We start from the raw sequence: 13,177 nt of genomic DNA on the forward strand, positions 1-13,177 counted from the left end.
AAAATAAAATATTGACTAAGTGACCTATCAAGAACTGGTTAAACTGGATTCTGTTTAGCTAACAAAAGAGAAAATTGAGGGATATATTAGAATTGGAAGGACTAACTTGAAGGGTGGTTGGCATAGATTTTTATGGTACGATAAAGTTAAAGTTAATGTGGATTTTAAAAATCACTTTGTGAGATGCAATACTAAATATATGCAGCAAATACAAACCCCAGCTGTGTCCAAAAATAACTTTATTGGTCTTAGCGCAGGAAACATTTTATAGAAGAGGAACAGAGGACAGAGGATTTATTAATACAGGAAGATGAAGAACTTAAAATGAAGTCAAGCAAACAATTATCTGCAGAAGGTCATAGTTTTAGATGGTTTTCATACACACAATTAAAAGAAATATTTAATATAAAAAGGGTAATTGGAACTGAGAAGCATAAAATGGAATTTGAAAATGAGTAATGTACAAATGAATGTGTAATTGCAAAAATGTATAAATGTTAATATTTTTATTGGGACTTATGGGTACTGAATTAGGAAATGCTCATGGAAGATTAATTTTACATATTGCAATAATAGCAAGGTTATTCTACGCACAAAATATTTAACATACAAACGAAGAATAGATCTTTAAATAGTTAGAATTAGTGGAAGTGGCAAAATTACCCTGTTTGATCGGGGAGAAAAACGACAAGCTTTTATAAAGGGTTGGAAACCTTTTATGGACTTTTTGCTAAAAGGAGAAAAAAGTGAAGTAATGATTTCTGGATTTAATGATTGAAAAAGATGAGAATTTAATATGGGGATAAAGGATTATGGGAAAAGATAAGAGGAAGTAAGAAAAATAGGTTTATCAGTATCAGTTGAAGAGACAATGAGAAGTCATTGTAAATTCACAACTAATTTTCTTATTTCTTTTCTTGCATTTTTCCCTCTTCTATCTTTTAGATTTACAATAGCAGAGTTGGAAGGGACCTTGGAGGTCTTCTAGTCCAGTCCCTTGCCTAGGCAGGAAACCCTATACCGTTTCAGACAAATGGCTAACCAACATCTTCTTAAAGACTTCCAGTGTTGGGGCATTCACAACTTCTGGAGGCAAGCTGTTCCACTGATTAATTGTTCTGTCAGGAAGTTTCTCCTCAGTTCTAAGTTGCTTCTCTCCTTGATTAGTTTCCACCCATTGCTTCTTGTTCTACCCTCAGGTGCCTTGGAGAATAGTTTGATTCCCTCTTCTTTGTGGCAACCCCTGAGATATTGGAACACTGCTATCATGTCTCTCCTAGTCCTTTTAAACTATTTCTATTAAACTAGACATACAGAGTTCCTGCAACCGTTCTTCATATGTCTTAGTCTCCAGTCCCCTAATCATCTTTGTTGCTCTTCTCTGTACTCTTTCTAGGGTCTCCACATCTTTTCTACATCGTGGCAACCAAAACTGAATGCAGTATTCCAAGTGTGGCCTTACCAAGGCATTATAAAGTGGTATTAACACTTCACGTGATCTTGATTCTATCCCTCTGTTTATGCAGCCTAGAACTGTGTTGGTCTTTTTGGCAGCTGCTGCACACTGCTGGCTCATATTTAAATGGTTGTCCACTAGGACTCCAAGATCTCTTTCACAGTTACTACTATTGAGCAAGGTACCACCTATACTGTACCTGTGCATTTTGTTTTTGTTGCCTAAATGTAGAACCTTATTCTTTTCACCATTGAATTTCATTTTATTAGATAGTGCCCAATGTTCATGTTTGTCAAGATCCCTCTGTATCTTTAGCCTATCTTCTGGAGTGTTGGCTATTCCTGCCAGCTTGGTGTCATCTGCACCATTTCTCTTTTACTTTCTGTAAGTAATAAATATCATTACAGGTAGTCCTCGACTTACGACCACAATGGAGCCCAAAATTTATGTTGTTAAGTGAGACACTTGTTAAGTGATTTTGCTTCCATTTTGCAACCTTTCTTGCCACCACTGTTAACTGAATCATTGCAGTTGATAAGTTAGTAACCTGGATGTTAAGTGAGTCTGGTTTCCCCATTGACTTTGCTTGTCAGAAGGTCACAAAAGTGGATCATGTGACCTTGGGACACAGCAACGGTCATAAATATGAACCAATTGCCAAGCGTCTGAATTTTGATCACATGATTATGGGGATTCTGCGAAGGTCGTAACTCTGAAAATCAGTTATAAGTCTCTTTTTCAGTACCATTGTAACTTTGGACGGCCAATAAGTGAATTGTTGTAAGTCAAGGACTATATGTATTAAATTCTTGATAAGTATAAATTTAAAGAACCTGAGGGGTGATACAGCATGGTGTGAGATTAGGGAGGCAAAGGGAAAGACAGCATAACACAGTTCAGGGAGGCTGAGGGAAGGAGTATGTAGGTCTGTGCAAGTGCAAGAAGTCCAGAAAAAGATAGCAACGATGTGTGCAAGCCAGTGGTGGGTTCCGGATCCTATTCCAACCGGTACGGTTGGAACGGGCCCGACGTCACCCACATGATGTGTGCAGCGTGCCTCCGCGACGCTGCAGCTGCTTGGTGGAGTGTGTCGCGCATGCACGGAAGCGCCAAAGGCTTAGAGGACAGGTAAGGAGCTCGGGCAGGCGGGTGGACCCTCCGGAGCACCATACTGGAACGGTATCCGGTGCTCCAGGCAGATTCCGGTACGCCCGTACCGGGGCATACCGCCTGCAACACCCCCCCCACTGGTGCAAGCACAGGGAGACTACTGGAAGGAGGCTATGACACTGTGCACACGAAGACTGGGGCAGATTAACCACAGAGACCTGTGACCTTTCCCTGCTAGCTTCCCCACTGATTTTTCCCTGGTGGGAAGTCAGCTGGGAATAGCAATAGCACTTATATACGCTTTACAGTGTTTTACAGCCCTCTCTAAGCAGTTTACAGAGTCAGCATATTGCCCCCAACAACCTGAGTCGTCATTTTACCGACCTCGGAAGGATGGAAGGCTGAGTCAAACTTGAGCCTGGTGAGATTCGATCTGCTAAATTGCAGGCAGCCAGCAGTCAGCATACATAGCCTACAGTACTACACTCTAACCACTGTGTCACTGTGGCTCACCGTGGGAAGGTTACAAATCACAATCACATGACTAAGGGACATTGCAACTATCATAAATATGAGCTGGTTGCAGCCCAAACTGCAATCGCATGATCATGGTGGTGGCACAATGATGACCATAACTTTGAGGACTGGTTGTAAGTATAACTCATTCAGCGCCATTATTTCCGGGTTCTTCATAAATGAAGTTAGCATTTCATGATCTGAATTAAATAATAATAATTTTTTTTGTAAATGATTACACATTTTTGCAGTGGCTCACAGGTTGTCCTAGCAGGTTGGAAGCTCCTCATTCTATTCAGTTATTAAATATAGTATAATCATTATTTTAAACAGGTCTTAGTTATATTTTTAAAGATGCGGGCATCGTTAAAGAACTGACAAATCAACATTAGAACAAGAAAAAGTACCAGAGAAGCTATGCTTTTTGACAGACCACTATATTTTTGTTACATTAAAATAAGTAAAATTCTATTAGCGATTAGCGTTTTCTTGCGTTCCCTACTAATGCTTCTCAGGAAATTGTTCATTTTTATTTTTATTTTATGAACTTACAAGGATACATTGAATAAATGACTATAGATGCAGTGTCTAGTAAATATACTTGCAAAGGGACTACATATAGAAACACCGATTACTTAGTTCAGAGGCAAATACACTTATGTGCAGTACTGCAGTATTAATTGTCACTAAATAGCCTCTTGGCGAGTGCACTTTTTAACTCCAATGTTGTAGGTTTATTTCCTAAAGTAGTGTCCTTTTCCACTTCTGTAAACTGACCATTTTTTCTACCCCATGCCTTATTAAATCCAAATGAAAAGATGCCACCAATAAGAAAGATGAAAGTATAATAAAAAAAATTCCAATGGTCAATTCACAATGATATTAGAGATAAGTAAGAAGAATTGGCAGAACTGGAAATTTATGCCAGTATTTTAAAGACAGACTTTCCAACTGATCTTTAACATAAACAGAAACAAGAAAAACTGTTGTAACACGCATAATAAATTTTAATTATAAGTCCTGATTACAATTCTGTGTTGGCTTTAAAGTAAACTCCCAACTGTGTCTTCAAAACTGATCATATGTATGTACTCTCTCAAAAAAAGCTGCTTCATGCACAAGTTACTAGCAGATTTTAATTATATATTTTAGGGAGAACTGTGTTCCATGCAGTCCTGAAAGATTCTGGAAAAATATTAATACCTTGTCTAGAAAATTAATATAATTGATATGTTATACCAGGCTCACTTAGAGAAAAAATACACAGAGCCTCCCTTCAAACATGCATTCATTTCAGAACAAGACACAGACATTACACAAAAATACAATAGTTATTGTTACATACCTTGTTATATAAATATACTTAATTTGGAAGTCATATTTTACATGAATCCAGTCAAGTGTGGTTCATTTAACAAACCATTGTTAAAACAATCCAGTCACACTCAGATTCAAGCTGAACAGCCAAACTGAATCTGAAAAGCTGGCATTGCTCAGCAGGATTAGTCCAAGACATTTTTGTACCTGAGGTGAACCACCAATGTGCTCCACCTGGGCCAACTATCTCTGACGTAAGTCTATTTCACCAGCTTGTTACAAAAATAACAAGCTTCTGGAGGGAAGGTAGAATGTAAATACAAATTAAAAAATATATATTTGTAAACATTTAGACAATTATACATTAAGGGTTAAAAAAATCAAAATTTGAAAAGGAAATGTCTTTGATTCTATTTTGTCCAATCAACATGCTATTATCTATGAATAAACACTGCAAAGAAAATGCCTAGAAACATTATACATTTCTTATCAGAAACAACACTGAATTTAAGGATACTTACTACTAGGTAAGAAAATATATAATTGCCAATTTATATTTATTGACATATTTATTTTAAAATCGAATTCTGTTCAATATCATTTAGGCAAAGTGTGAACATTTTCTCCCTCATCACCTATCTTCTGATTGCTGTATAGACCTTAACTTCACTACCTTAACTACCCAAAACAAGAACATGATTATTATACTACAGGAGTATGATACACTATTGTAACTTTCTCCCAGTAATGTAGGAACTTTTGTCATTACTGTTTCTATTATTATAGATACAATGGGTATTCTATTTCTCAGAAATAGAAACAAAAACAATTTACAAGCAGTAATCAAGCAGTACTCCAAAAAGTTTGGACAAGGGTGAACTGGACATGTTCTTTCTTTATTTGAAAACTGAGCAGATTTGCCATGGGTACTCTTGAGACTTGCTCCATATAATTGAATACACTCCAAATACTTTGTGACTGAGTAATTATTAAATGTATTTATATTAAACTTGACAACCTAGTGACACATTTGAGTTATTTTTTGAGGGAAAAGTAATGAAATTTCATGTGACCAGAATGAACAGTACATTTAGGCTGACCATACTTTTTTCACCTCAATGCTGAGTGGTTCCATGATCATCTAAGAAGAGCATCATAAATACAAAAATAATTGTAGCAGCAAATGAACTTTAATAATAAGACCATATTTTCCTACTGAAACAGATAAATGGAATAACCACAGGCAAGCAAAAAACCAGTGAAAATGAGGGCAATGTCTAACTTCCTGTTGACTTCCCCATTGACTTCCTTTGTGGGAGGCTTGAAGGCAGCATAAGAAATCACAATCATATGACCCAAGGGGCAGCCTGCAACAGCCAACAACTTTGGAAATAAAACTCATCTAAACATTTTGGAAATTTCGATTCCGTAGAAGTAATGGGTTCCAGATTTTTCATACATTATTAAAGTTAGCAGATTTTAGATATCATGATTCAAAAATTGTTGCAGCACACTGTTTGGACGAACGTCAGAGTGCAGACAGATAAACACAATGTGAGTTTTAATAGTATATATAGGAAATGTAAAGTTTTTAATACATATAGTAATAAGCACATAAGCCATCTCAAGTTTTCAGTCCACCCAAAAATATATATATAAATACTTACCCTTAGTCTAACACAGCCTCTGCGTGATCCTCGCATCATTTTATCTTTTGACTGAAATGGAAAAATATTCATTTCAAGAAAAGTTCATCAACAGTTGTAACATGCAAAGTAAGAGGTTGAGGTTGTATCTATTTTTTGTTTTTACTCTACTGAAAAAATATTGGAAGTCACCAGTTTTTTATTTCTCCTCGCATTTTTCCTTCCTTCCTTCATTTTCTTAGTTTTCTAACATTTGGGGGTTTTTTTCTACTTTTATTTTATAATGAAACTTAATAAAAACTAGTTCAACTGTTGACATCAATGCTCTTAACATGGTGTACACATAATGGAAAGAAGTTATACCAATTAACACATAGTATATGCATTCTGACCATATTGTGATAGTCCTCATATTATGATGGCAATTGGGACTGGAATTTTTATCAGCAAGCAATGGGGACATAAAGTATAATCATGTAGTGATGGTAATTCCAGCAGTCCAAGTTGCTTCATAGCCCAGGATGGTGCAAGTCATTAAGTGAGGAACTCATGGGAACACCATGTGAGAAGAGATAAGAATCTCAGATAATCAGGCCAATGGGTGAAAGTTGCAGGTGAAAGCAACAAGTATGAGGCTACTAAGCAGCAAGGGAAAGAGATAGGTGCTATGGGCAGGTGCTAGGGAACAAAGGTGGGTACAGCCGCCCTGTCAGGAAGGGGTTAAAAATCCTCCCCACTGTACCATACTGCCAGTTGCAAGGCAAACCTCCCATTGGATCACAAGACGGTGATGTTTCTGCAGCACTTGCCAGGCAATTCCTGATAACTGCTTAGCCAAGGGCTTCTTACACAGGAAAGTAGCTGCAAGTGGAGGCAATGGTAAGGGCACCATGCACAGCATGGCCAACAAAACCACCATGATGTAGGGCTTGAGGCTAGCCAGGACTGGCAAGCCAGGCAGAGGAGAAACAAGTGAAAAAGATGACAGAAGTTAGCTGAGGGGTGGTGGGCAGCATGGGGATCACAAATGTGAACTGTTCACCATGCCCCCGAAATTTTATCATGCAACTGTGATAGCTGGAACTTCAAGGAACATTTTTTTTTCAGTGCCATCATAACTCTGAACAAATGAGTGCAACCCAAGGACTACCTGTAAAAAAAACAATGGGTGAAGATATTTCAAAGCCCATTTATCTCACTATGACAGAACAGAATATCAACTTTTCCCAGTCCTATTTACATGGTTCATTAATAGAAAAAGCTAATAGAGTTGGGCAGTCTTCCAAAATCAAGTCATAAAAAGGGATTTGACACACATGAAGATGCACAGATAACTCCTACTGGCAACACTTTAATGCACGCTACTATATATCATTTTCTCATGCAGCTGCTCCTAAACAGAATATATAAAAATAAATTTCAAGAATTTATTTAAAATGTTTATTTATTCAAAGAAAGTAAACCTAAGGCATAACACTGACATTTTATACTAAAGCTAACATTTAAAAAATACTATTTCTTCAATACCAGATATTTTACCTTGTTCAGGTTAATTGCAAATATAATTAAGAATCACATTCCAAATTTTATTGATACCTAAGTATGCTAGATTCTATAAACGTCATATTCATGTCAAAAGGAATTTGATCCAGCTTACGTGAATAACTTATCGAATCAGATAAACTTATGTTTCAGTATAAAAAGAGATTCATGCAACTGAATGCTTTTTTTGTATAATGCTTTCAATTCCATGAAAATAATCACCTCTTTCCAAGAATGCTTTTAATTTTTGTCCACATTCTCTCACTTAACACTTTACTAGCTCATTTGCTATTGCTGAGATATAGGCTTTAATAGAATTAGGGAGAGAAACTAGAAGTAAGAGTGAAAATATGGGAGATGAACAATTAAAAAATCATTTTTCCTCCATTTTTTTTCATAAAATGAGAATGAAGAACCTATAGGAAGCTTGATTCTCAGAAATATGTTGTTTAAATGAACAAGACAGCAAATGTTCAACCCTTGCCTTGTTCTTTCAATTAAACTTGTTTCCATAAATTGTTTGCTCCGCAGGAAAAAAGAAACAACAATTTTGGTTCGTATATGTATGTGTGTGGCAGGAGATTAAAACTATTGACTATACATGCATTTGAAATAAAATGGTATAAATAAATCTCCTTCAAGTCAAATTCAGTTCTTAGTGTATCTGTGGATGCATGCTGTTTTTTATAACGAGATAAATGATTTACCACTTTCTTCTAAATGATTTTTTTCACTCCACAAAGAGAATTCTACATGTTTCTATATGCATAACACAAATTAGTGATGTTTTTAGAGAAAAATTAACAATTAGGAAAAACCAGAATATGTTTGGCTATCTGCACAGATGTAAAGGAATCACTGTGCAGAGATGGTTTGCTATCCAGGGACTCTCCTGGATTCACTACTCCTGCTTGAACTATAGTGAAAATCTTATCTAGGAGACCCATTTGTACAATTACATCTTTTTTTACTTGCATTGCATAAAGTCACTCATACATTCCTCAATTCACAAGCAGACTATTGCAATTTACTCTATATAGGGCTGCCCCTGCAAACCATCTGGAAATTTAACACAGTCATTCTGGTAGTGAGTTGCATCTACCGGTTTATCCATATACCATGGTTACTCCAAGAGTTGTACTGGCTTCCAGCCGGTTTCTCATTGCAGTTCAAGTTTAGGGTTATCACCTTTAAAGCCCAGCACATGTCTGATGTTGGTTATCTTCAGGACTGTTTGCTCTAAGATCCAATGCCCTGCTGAGGAGCCTATTCCCATAAGGAGTTGCATTTGCAAAGACCCTGAAGTAGGGCATTCTCAATGTTGGCACACTGCCCATGGAATAACTTGTCCATGTACATATCATTGTCTCCCTATGAAGTTCTCTAAGAACCTAGTTCTGGGAATATTTGGGATATGTTAAATCTGGAATTTATTACACTGGATTATGCTAGTATATTTGTTCAATTGTTTATTCCTCATTATTGCTGTATGCTACCTAGGCCATTTTGAGTAAAGTAGAACAGAAATGTCAGCAAATAAATAAATCTGCTGATGTTGATAACAAAATCCCAAATATTTATAGTTTTTTTTTTCTGAACAGAGAATTTGATACAGCTCACAGCAAACATAGAATTGATCCATCAATACCCTTCACTATATATCTATAATTTAGTTTTATTTCCATATGGGATGTTTTTATTCTTTTCTGTCTCCAAAAATGTAAAATTTTACAAAGTAATAAATTAGAAGTAAAAAAAGTAAAATTTTGCAACGTTACAAATAATGTAAGAATTGAAAAGTGATTCATTAAACAATTTATTCTGTCTACATATCAGTATAAAAAGCAATCTTGTTAAATTACTAGTAGTTAAGGAGCCATTTATTAAACCAATGCAGACAGTTGTCCTCTCAAAATGTCAACTGTTAAAAAAACTGACACAAGAAAAAGGTTCTGATCTGGCAGGCTATTTATTTTCCTTGGATTAGACATAATTACATAAACTCTTAGATAATCTTTTAGTTCTAACTTTCAAATCAGTTCTTTGCTCGTATTACAAAAATGCTTCATAGCAGAAAAAAAAAATCTCAAATCAGATTTCCTATGACTATAATAAAGTACCTAGGAATCTAAAACTTCCAAATGTTGTAGTATACTTTGGATTCATATTAAAACATTTTAACATAATTTTCTTGAATGAGATCACTGCAGAGCCATTTATTTGAAGTAATCTGATATTACATGTCCTTTCAGATCAAGTACTTTAGCTTAAAGCAGAAAATATGTGCCAATAATAAACCAGTTATTTCACATTTCTGCTCTTGGAGGATTTTTGTACTTTTTGATTGCTTTTAATCCCGTAAACTGCTTGTTGAATCTCTGGTTATATAACAAGAAAGGAGTACCTATACCAGCCTGCCAGATTGCTCCCTAGCATTTTTTGTATCTGAGTTCATTAACATTTATGTAAATAAATAAGTTCACGCAAATATATGACATAGAAATGTAAAATGACTATCTTGTCCATATCACTACAAATGCAATGGATATGGGCATTATTTGGGGGGGGGGAGAGGTGAAGAGACTGAAATAATCTGAAAAAAAATTAGCTTGTTTCATTCTAAGAACACTGAATGGAAGACTGCTAAATTAAAGCTTTATTATACTTTACGTACTAAACGTATATTGATGAGCAAGTTATTTCCTAAAATATCATGATTTATGTTCTTTACAGATTAAAAAGGCAACCAAGAACTAGAACAAGTCTAGTAAACAAAATAATGTTTCCAGATATTTTGGACTATTAATCCCATATAGTTCATCTAGCATGGCTGATAATCAAGGATAACAATGTATAGTTTAAATACCAGAGAAAAAAGGTTGTGTAGATTTAAATATGACAATCTCAAAACCCTACATCAGAACTAGCCAAAAGTATCAGATTGAGTATATTTCTATCTCATCCAGTATTATTTTATGTAACTTCTACTTCTTTTCCTATTTTAACTTCTATTCCAATAATATCAATATATATATAATCACTTACATTCTACACAATTTTTATTATTATAAAATATATACTTAAGATTACTAAACAACTACTTTTGTAGGGAAAATATTACAAAAAATTAATTTGTCTCTCCTACAGTTGTTGGAACATTCTCACTGACCGTTTTATTTATCCTGCGATTTGGGCTATTGAGATTTTTGCCTAGATTTCCTTATTATAATAAAAATTATATTATTTTAAATTATTTTTATATTTTTACATTACCGGGTATAAATTCATTGCAGTTACTCTTCAATTGTTTCCTGAAGATAGCAGTTTAGCAATTATATGCATAAAAAAGTAACTGGATATTGGAATAACAGGTAGAAAAGATTCTGTTTCTTTATGCCATGGTGAACTTGATGCATATTGTGTACAATTCTATAGTGTATCACAACAAAACTAGAGGAGATGTAGAAATAACCAATAGAATTGGACAGGATATAAAACAAATAGCAACAAATTAGCAATTAAGTCTCTCTGAAGGAAATGTATACAGAGTAGCAACTGAAACTAGCCCCATAAAAGACAGCAGTTTCTACAACTGCCATAATATTTAAATGACAGAATATACATTAATTTAATTTGAACAAATTAAAATCTAATAAACTGAGGGAAGAGAGGAATTAATATCTGACAAAGTATGGTACATAAAAAATCTGACACTAAGAGTCAATTTTACTCAATTTTTTTAAATAATACTTTTAAAAAGTTTAAAACATAATTTTAAAAGTTTGGTGTACAGTTTAAGAGATCAGTCTAGAAATTGGGAGGCTGAGTTTTAGTTCTGCCTTAGGCACAAAGCCAGCTAGGTGACCTTGGGCCAGTCACTTGCTCTCTGCCCTAAGAAAGAAGCAACAGCAAACCATTTCTAAAAAGAAACCACAGGGACATGTTTAGGCAGTCTCTGAGAATCAAACATGATTGAAAAGGGGAAAAAAACTTTATATTAAAATATAATTTTACATTAAATGCAGTTAAATAGGAGGCAAAAGAAATATAGGCTAATAAGTGAATTACTATCAATTATTTTTCACTAGTAAACAAAGAAAATATCTGTCTTAATGTAATCTGTAAATAGGATTTTCTGGCTACTGCAGTACAGAGAATATTATGCTAGCTGAATTTTTTTCCAGACAGACTGCTGCAGGAAAAGAATGGTGGTACCTCAAGAATATTTATCCTGCCATAACGGTTATCACTTTTCCAGGCCAGCGTTATCACTTTTCCTATTTTTTTCTTATTATTTAACAGGTTTTTCATTCTGCAGAGACAACTTAGTTTCACCTGTGATATATAGAATTATTATCAAAGATATCATACTAGCACACAAACCCTACCTCAGTTTAAGGTTCAATAGATGGGAGCTTCAGAGAGTTCACTTGGAATTAATTTCAAGTTTGCACAGGTTAGACACTTAAACAAAGTGGAAAGAAATTATGTACATATACGATAACCTTATTATCCAGAAATGTAGTATTTCTATCCTCAAATATCATCACAATAACATTTCCAGTCTTTACTGGAAAGTTATTACTAAGGTAAGTCATTACTAAGTTGCGTTTTTAATAAGTCTTTACTAAGTGGGATTTACTAAGTAGGGACTTTACTAAGTAGGGACGTCAGTGGCTAAGACACTGAGCTTGTCAATCAGATGTCGGCAGTTTGAATCCTTAGTGTCACGTAATAGAGTGAGCTCCCGTCAGCTTCTGCCAACCTAGCAATTCGAAAGCATGTAAAAATGCAAGTAGAAAAATAGGAACCACCTTCCCAAGGAAACAGTGTTCTGTGCGCCATCAGCGTTTAGTCATGCCAGCCACATGACCACGTCTCATCTTCGGACAGCGTTGGCTCTTCAGCTTTGAAATGGAGATGAACACCGCTCCCTAGAGTTGGGAACGACTAGCACATATGTGCAAGGGGAACCTTTACCTTTACCTTACTAAGAAGTGGTTGACTTGTTTTCCAAAACACCTGAAGGCAGGACAAGAAGTCAAGGATGGAAACTTATCAAAGAGAGAAGCAATATAGAATTAAGGAAATTCCCTGACTGTGAGGACAATTAAATCAGTGCAACGGCTTGGCTCCAGAAATTGTGGGTGCTCCATCACTGGAGGCTTTTAAGCAATTCGACAGCCATTTGTCTGGAACTGTATAGAGACTCCTGCTTGGTTGGACTAGAAGACCTCCAAAGTCCCTTCCAATTCTTTTATTCTGTAATACGGAAATCTACCTAAGCCAAAAGAAAGGAGAATCTCCTTCCCATACCCACTGATCTGTTTTGGACTAGCGTCGTTCCCTTCATGTCATAAACTAAGCAGTGCATTCCAAGGACCAGGCCGGGCGCTTTAACTTCCTCCTCCCTTAACTCTCCCGCACGCTCCTTTCATATAAATCTTCCAAACTTAACTCCCCATTGGACATCAGCAGGATTTCACCCTATTCCGATTGGCTTTCCGGTAGGACACGCCCTCTCTCAGAAATCCCCCCCCCCAAATCTCATATCCCTACTAAGCGCGCAGCTTGATGGGCTCCTTCCGCC

The 13,177-nt window shown here is 35.7% G+C and overlaps 1 protein-coding gene across 2 annotated transcripts in view; it reads right to left on the bottom strand.

Annotated features, from left to right (window-relative positions):
- The window catches only part of OSBPL9 (oxysterol binding protein like 9), a 56,073-nt gene that overhangs the window by 42,680 nt on the left and 216 nt on the right, over positions 1-13,177 (bottom strand). For both annotated transcript variants that reach the window (XM_081946738.1, XM_081946737.1), the window contains exon 2: positions 6,067-6,117. In XM_081946738.1, the coding sequence (XP_081802864.1) occupies positions 6,067-6,117 (51 nt within the window). The remainder of the gene's footprint in view (positions 1-6,066; positions 6,118-13,177) is intronic.

Source organism: Natrix helvetica, assembly GCF_964273705.1.
Source record: "Natrix helvetica genome assembly, chromosome: 3".
In the NCBI taxonomy this organism is placed as follows: domain Eukaryota; kingdom Metazoa; phylum Chordata; class Lepidosauria; order Squamata; family Natricidae; genus Natrix; species Natrix helvetica.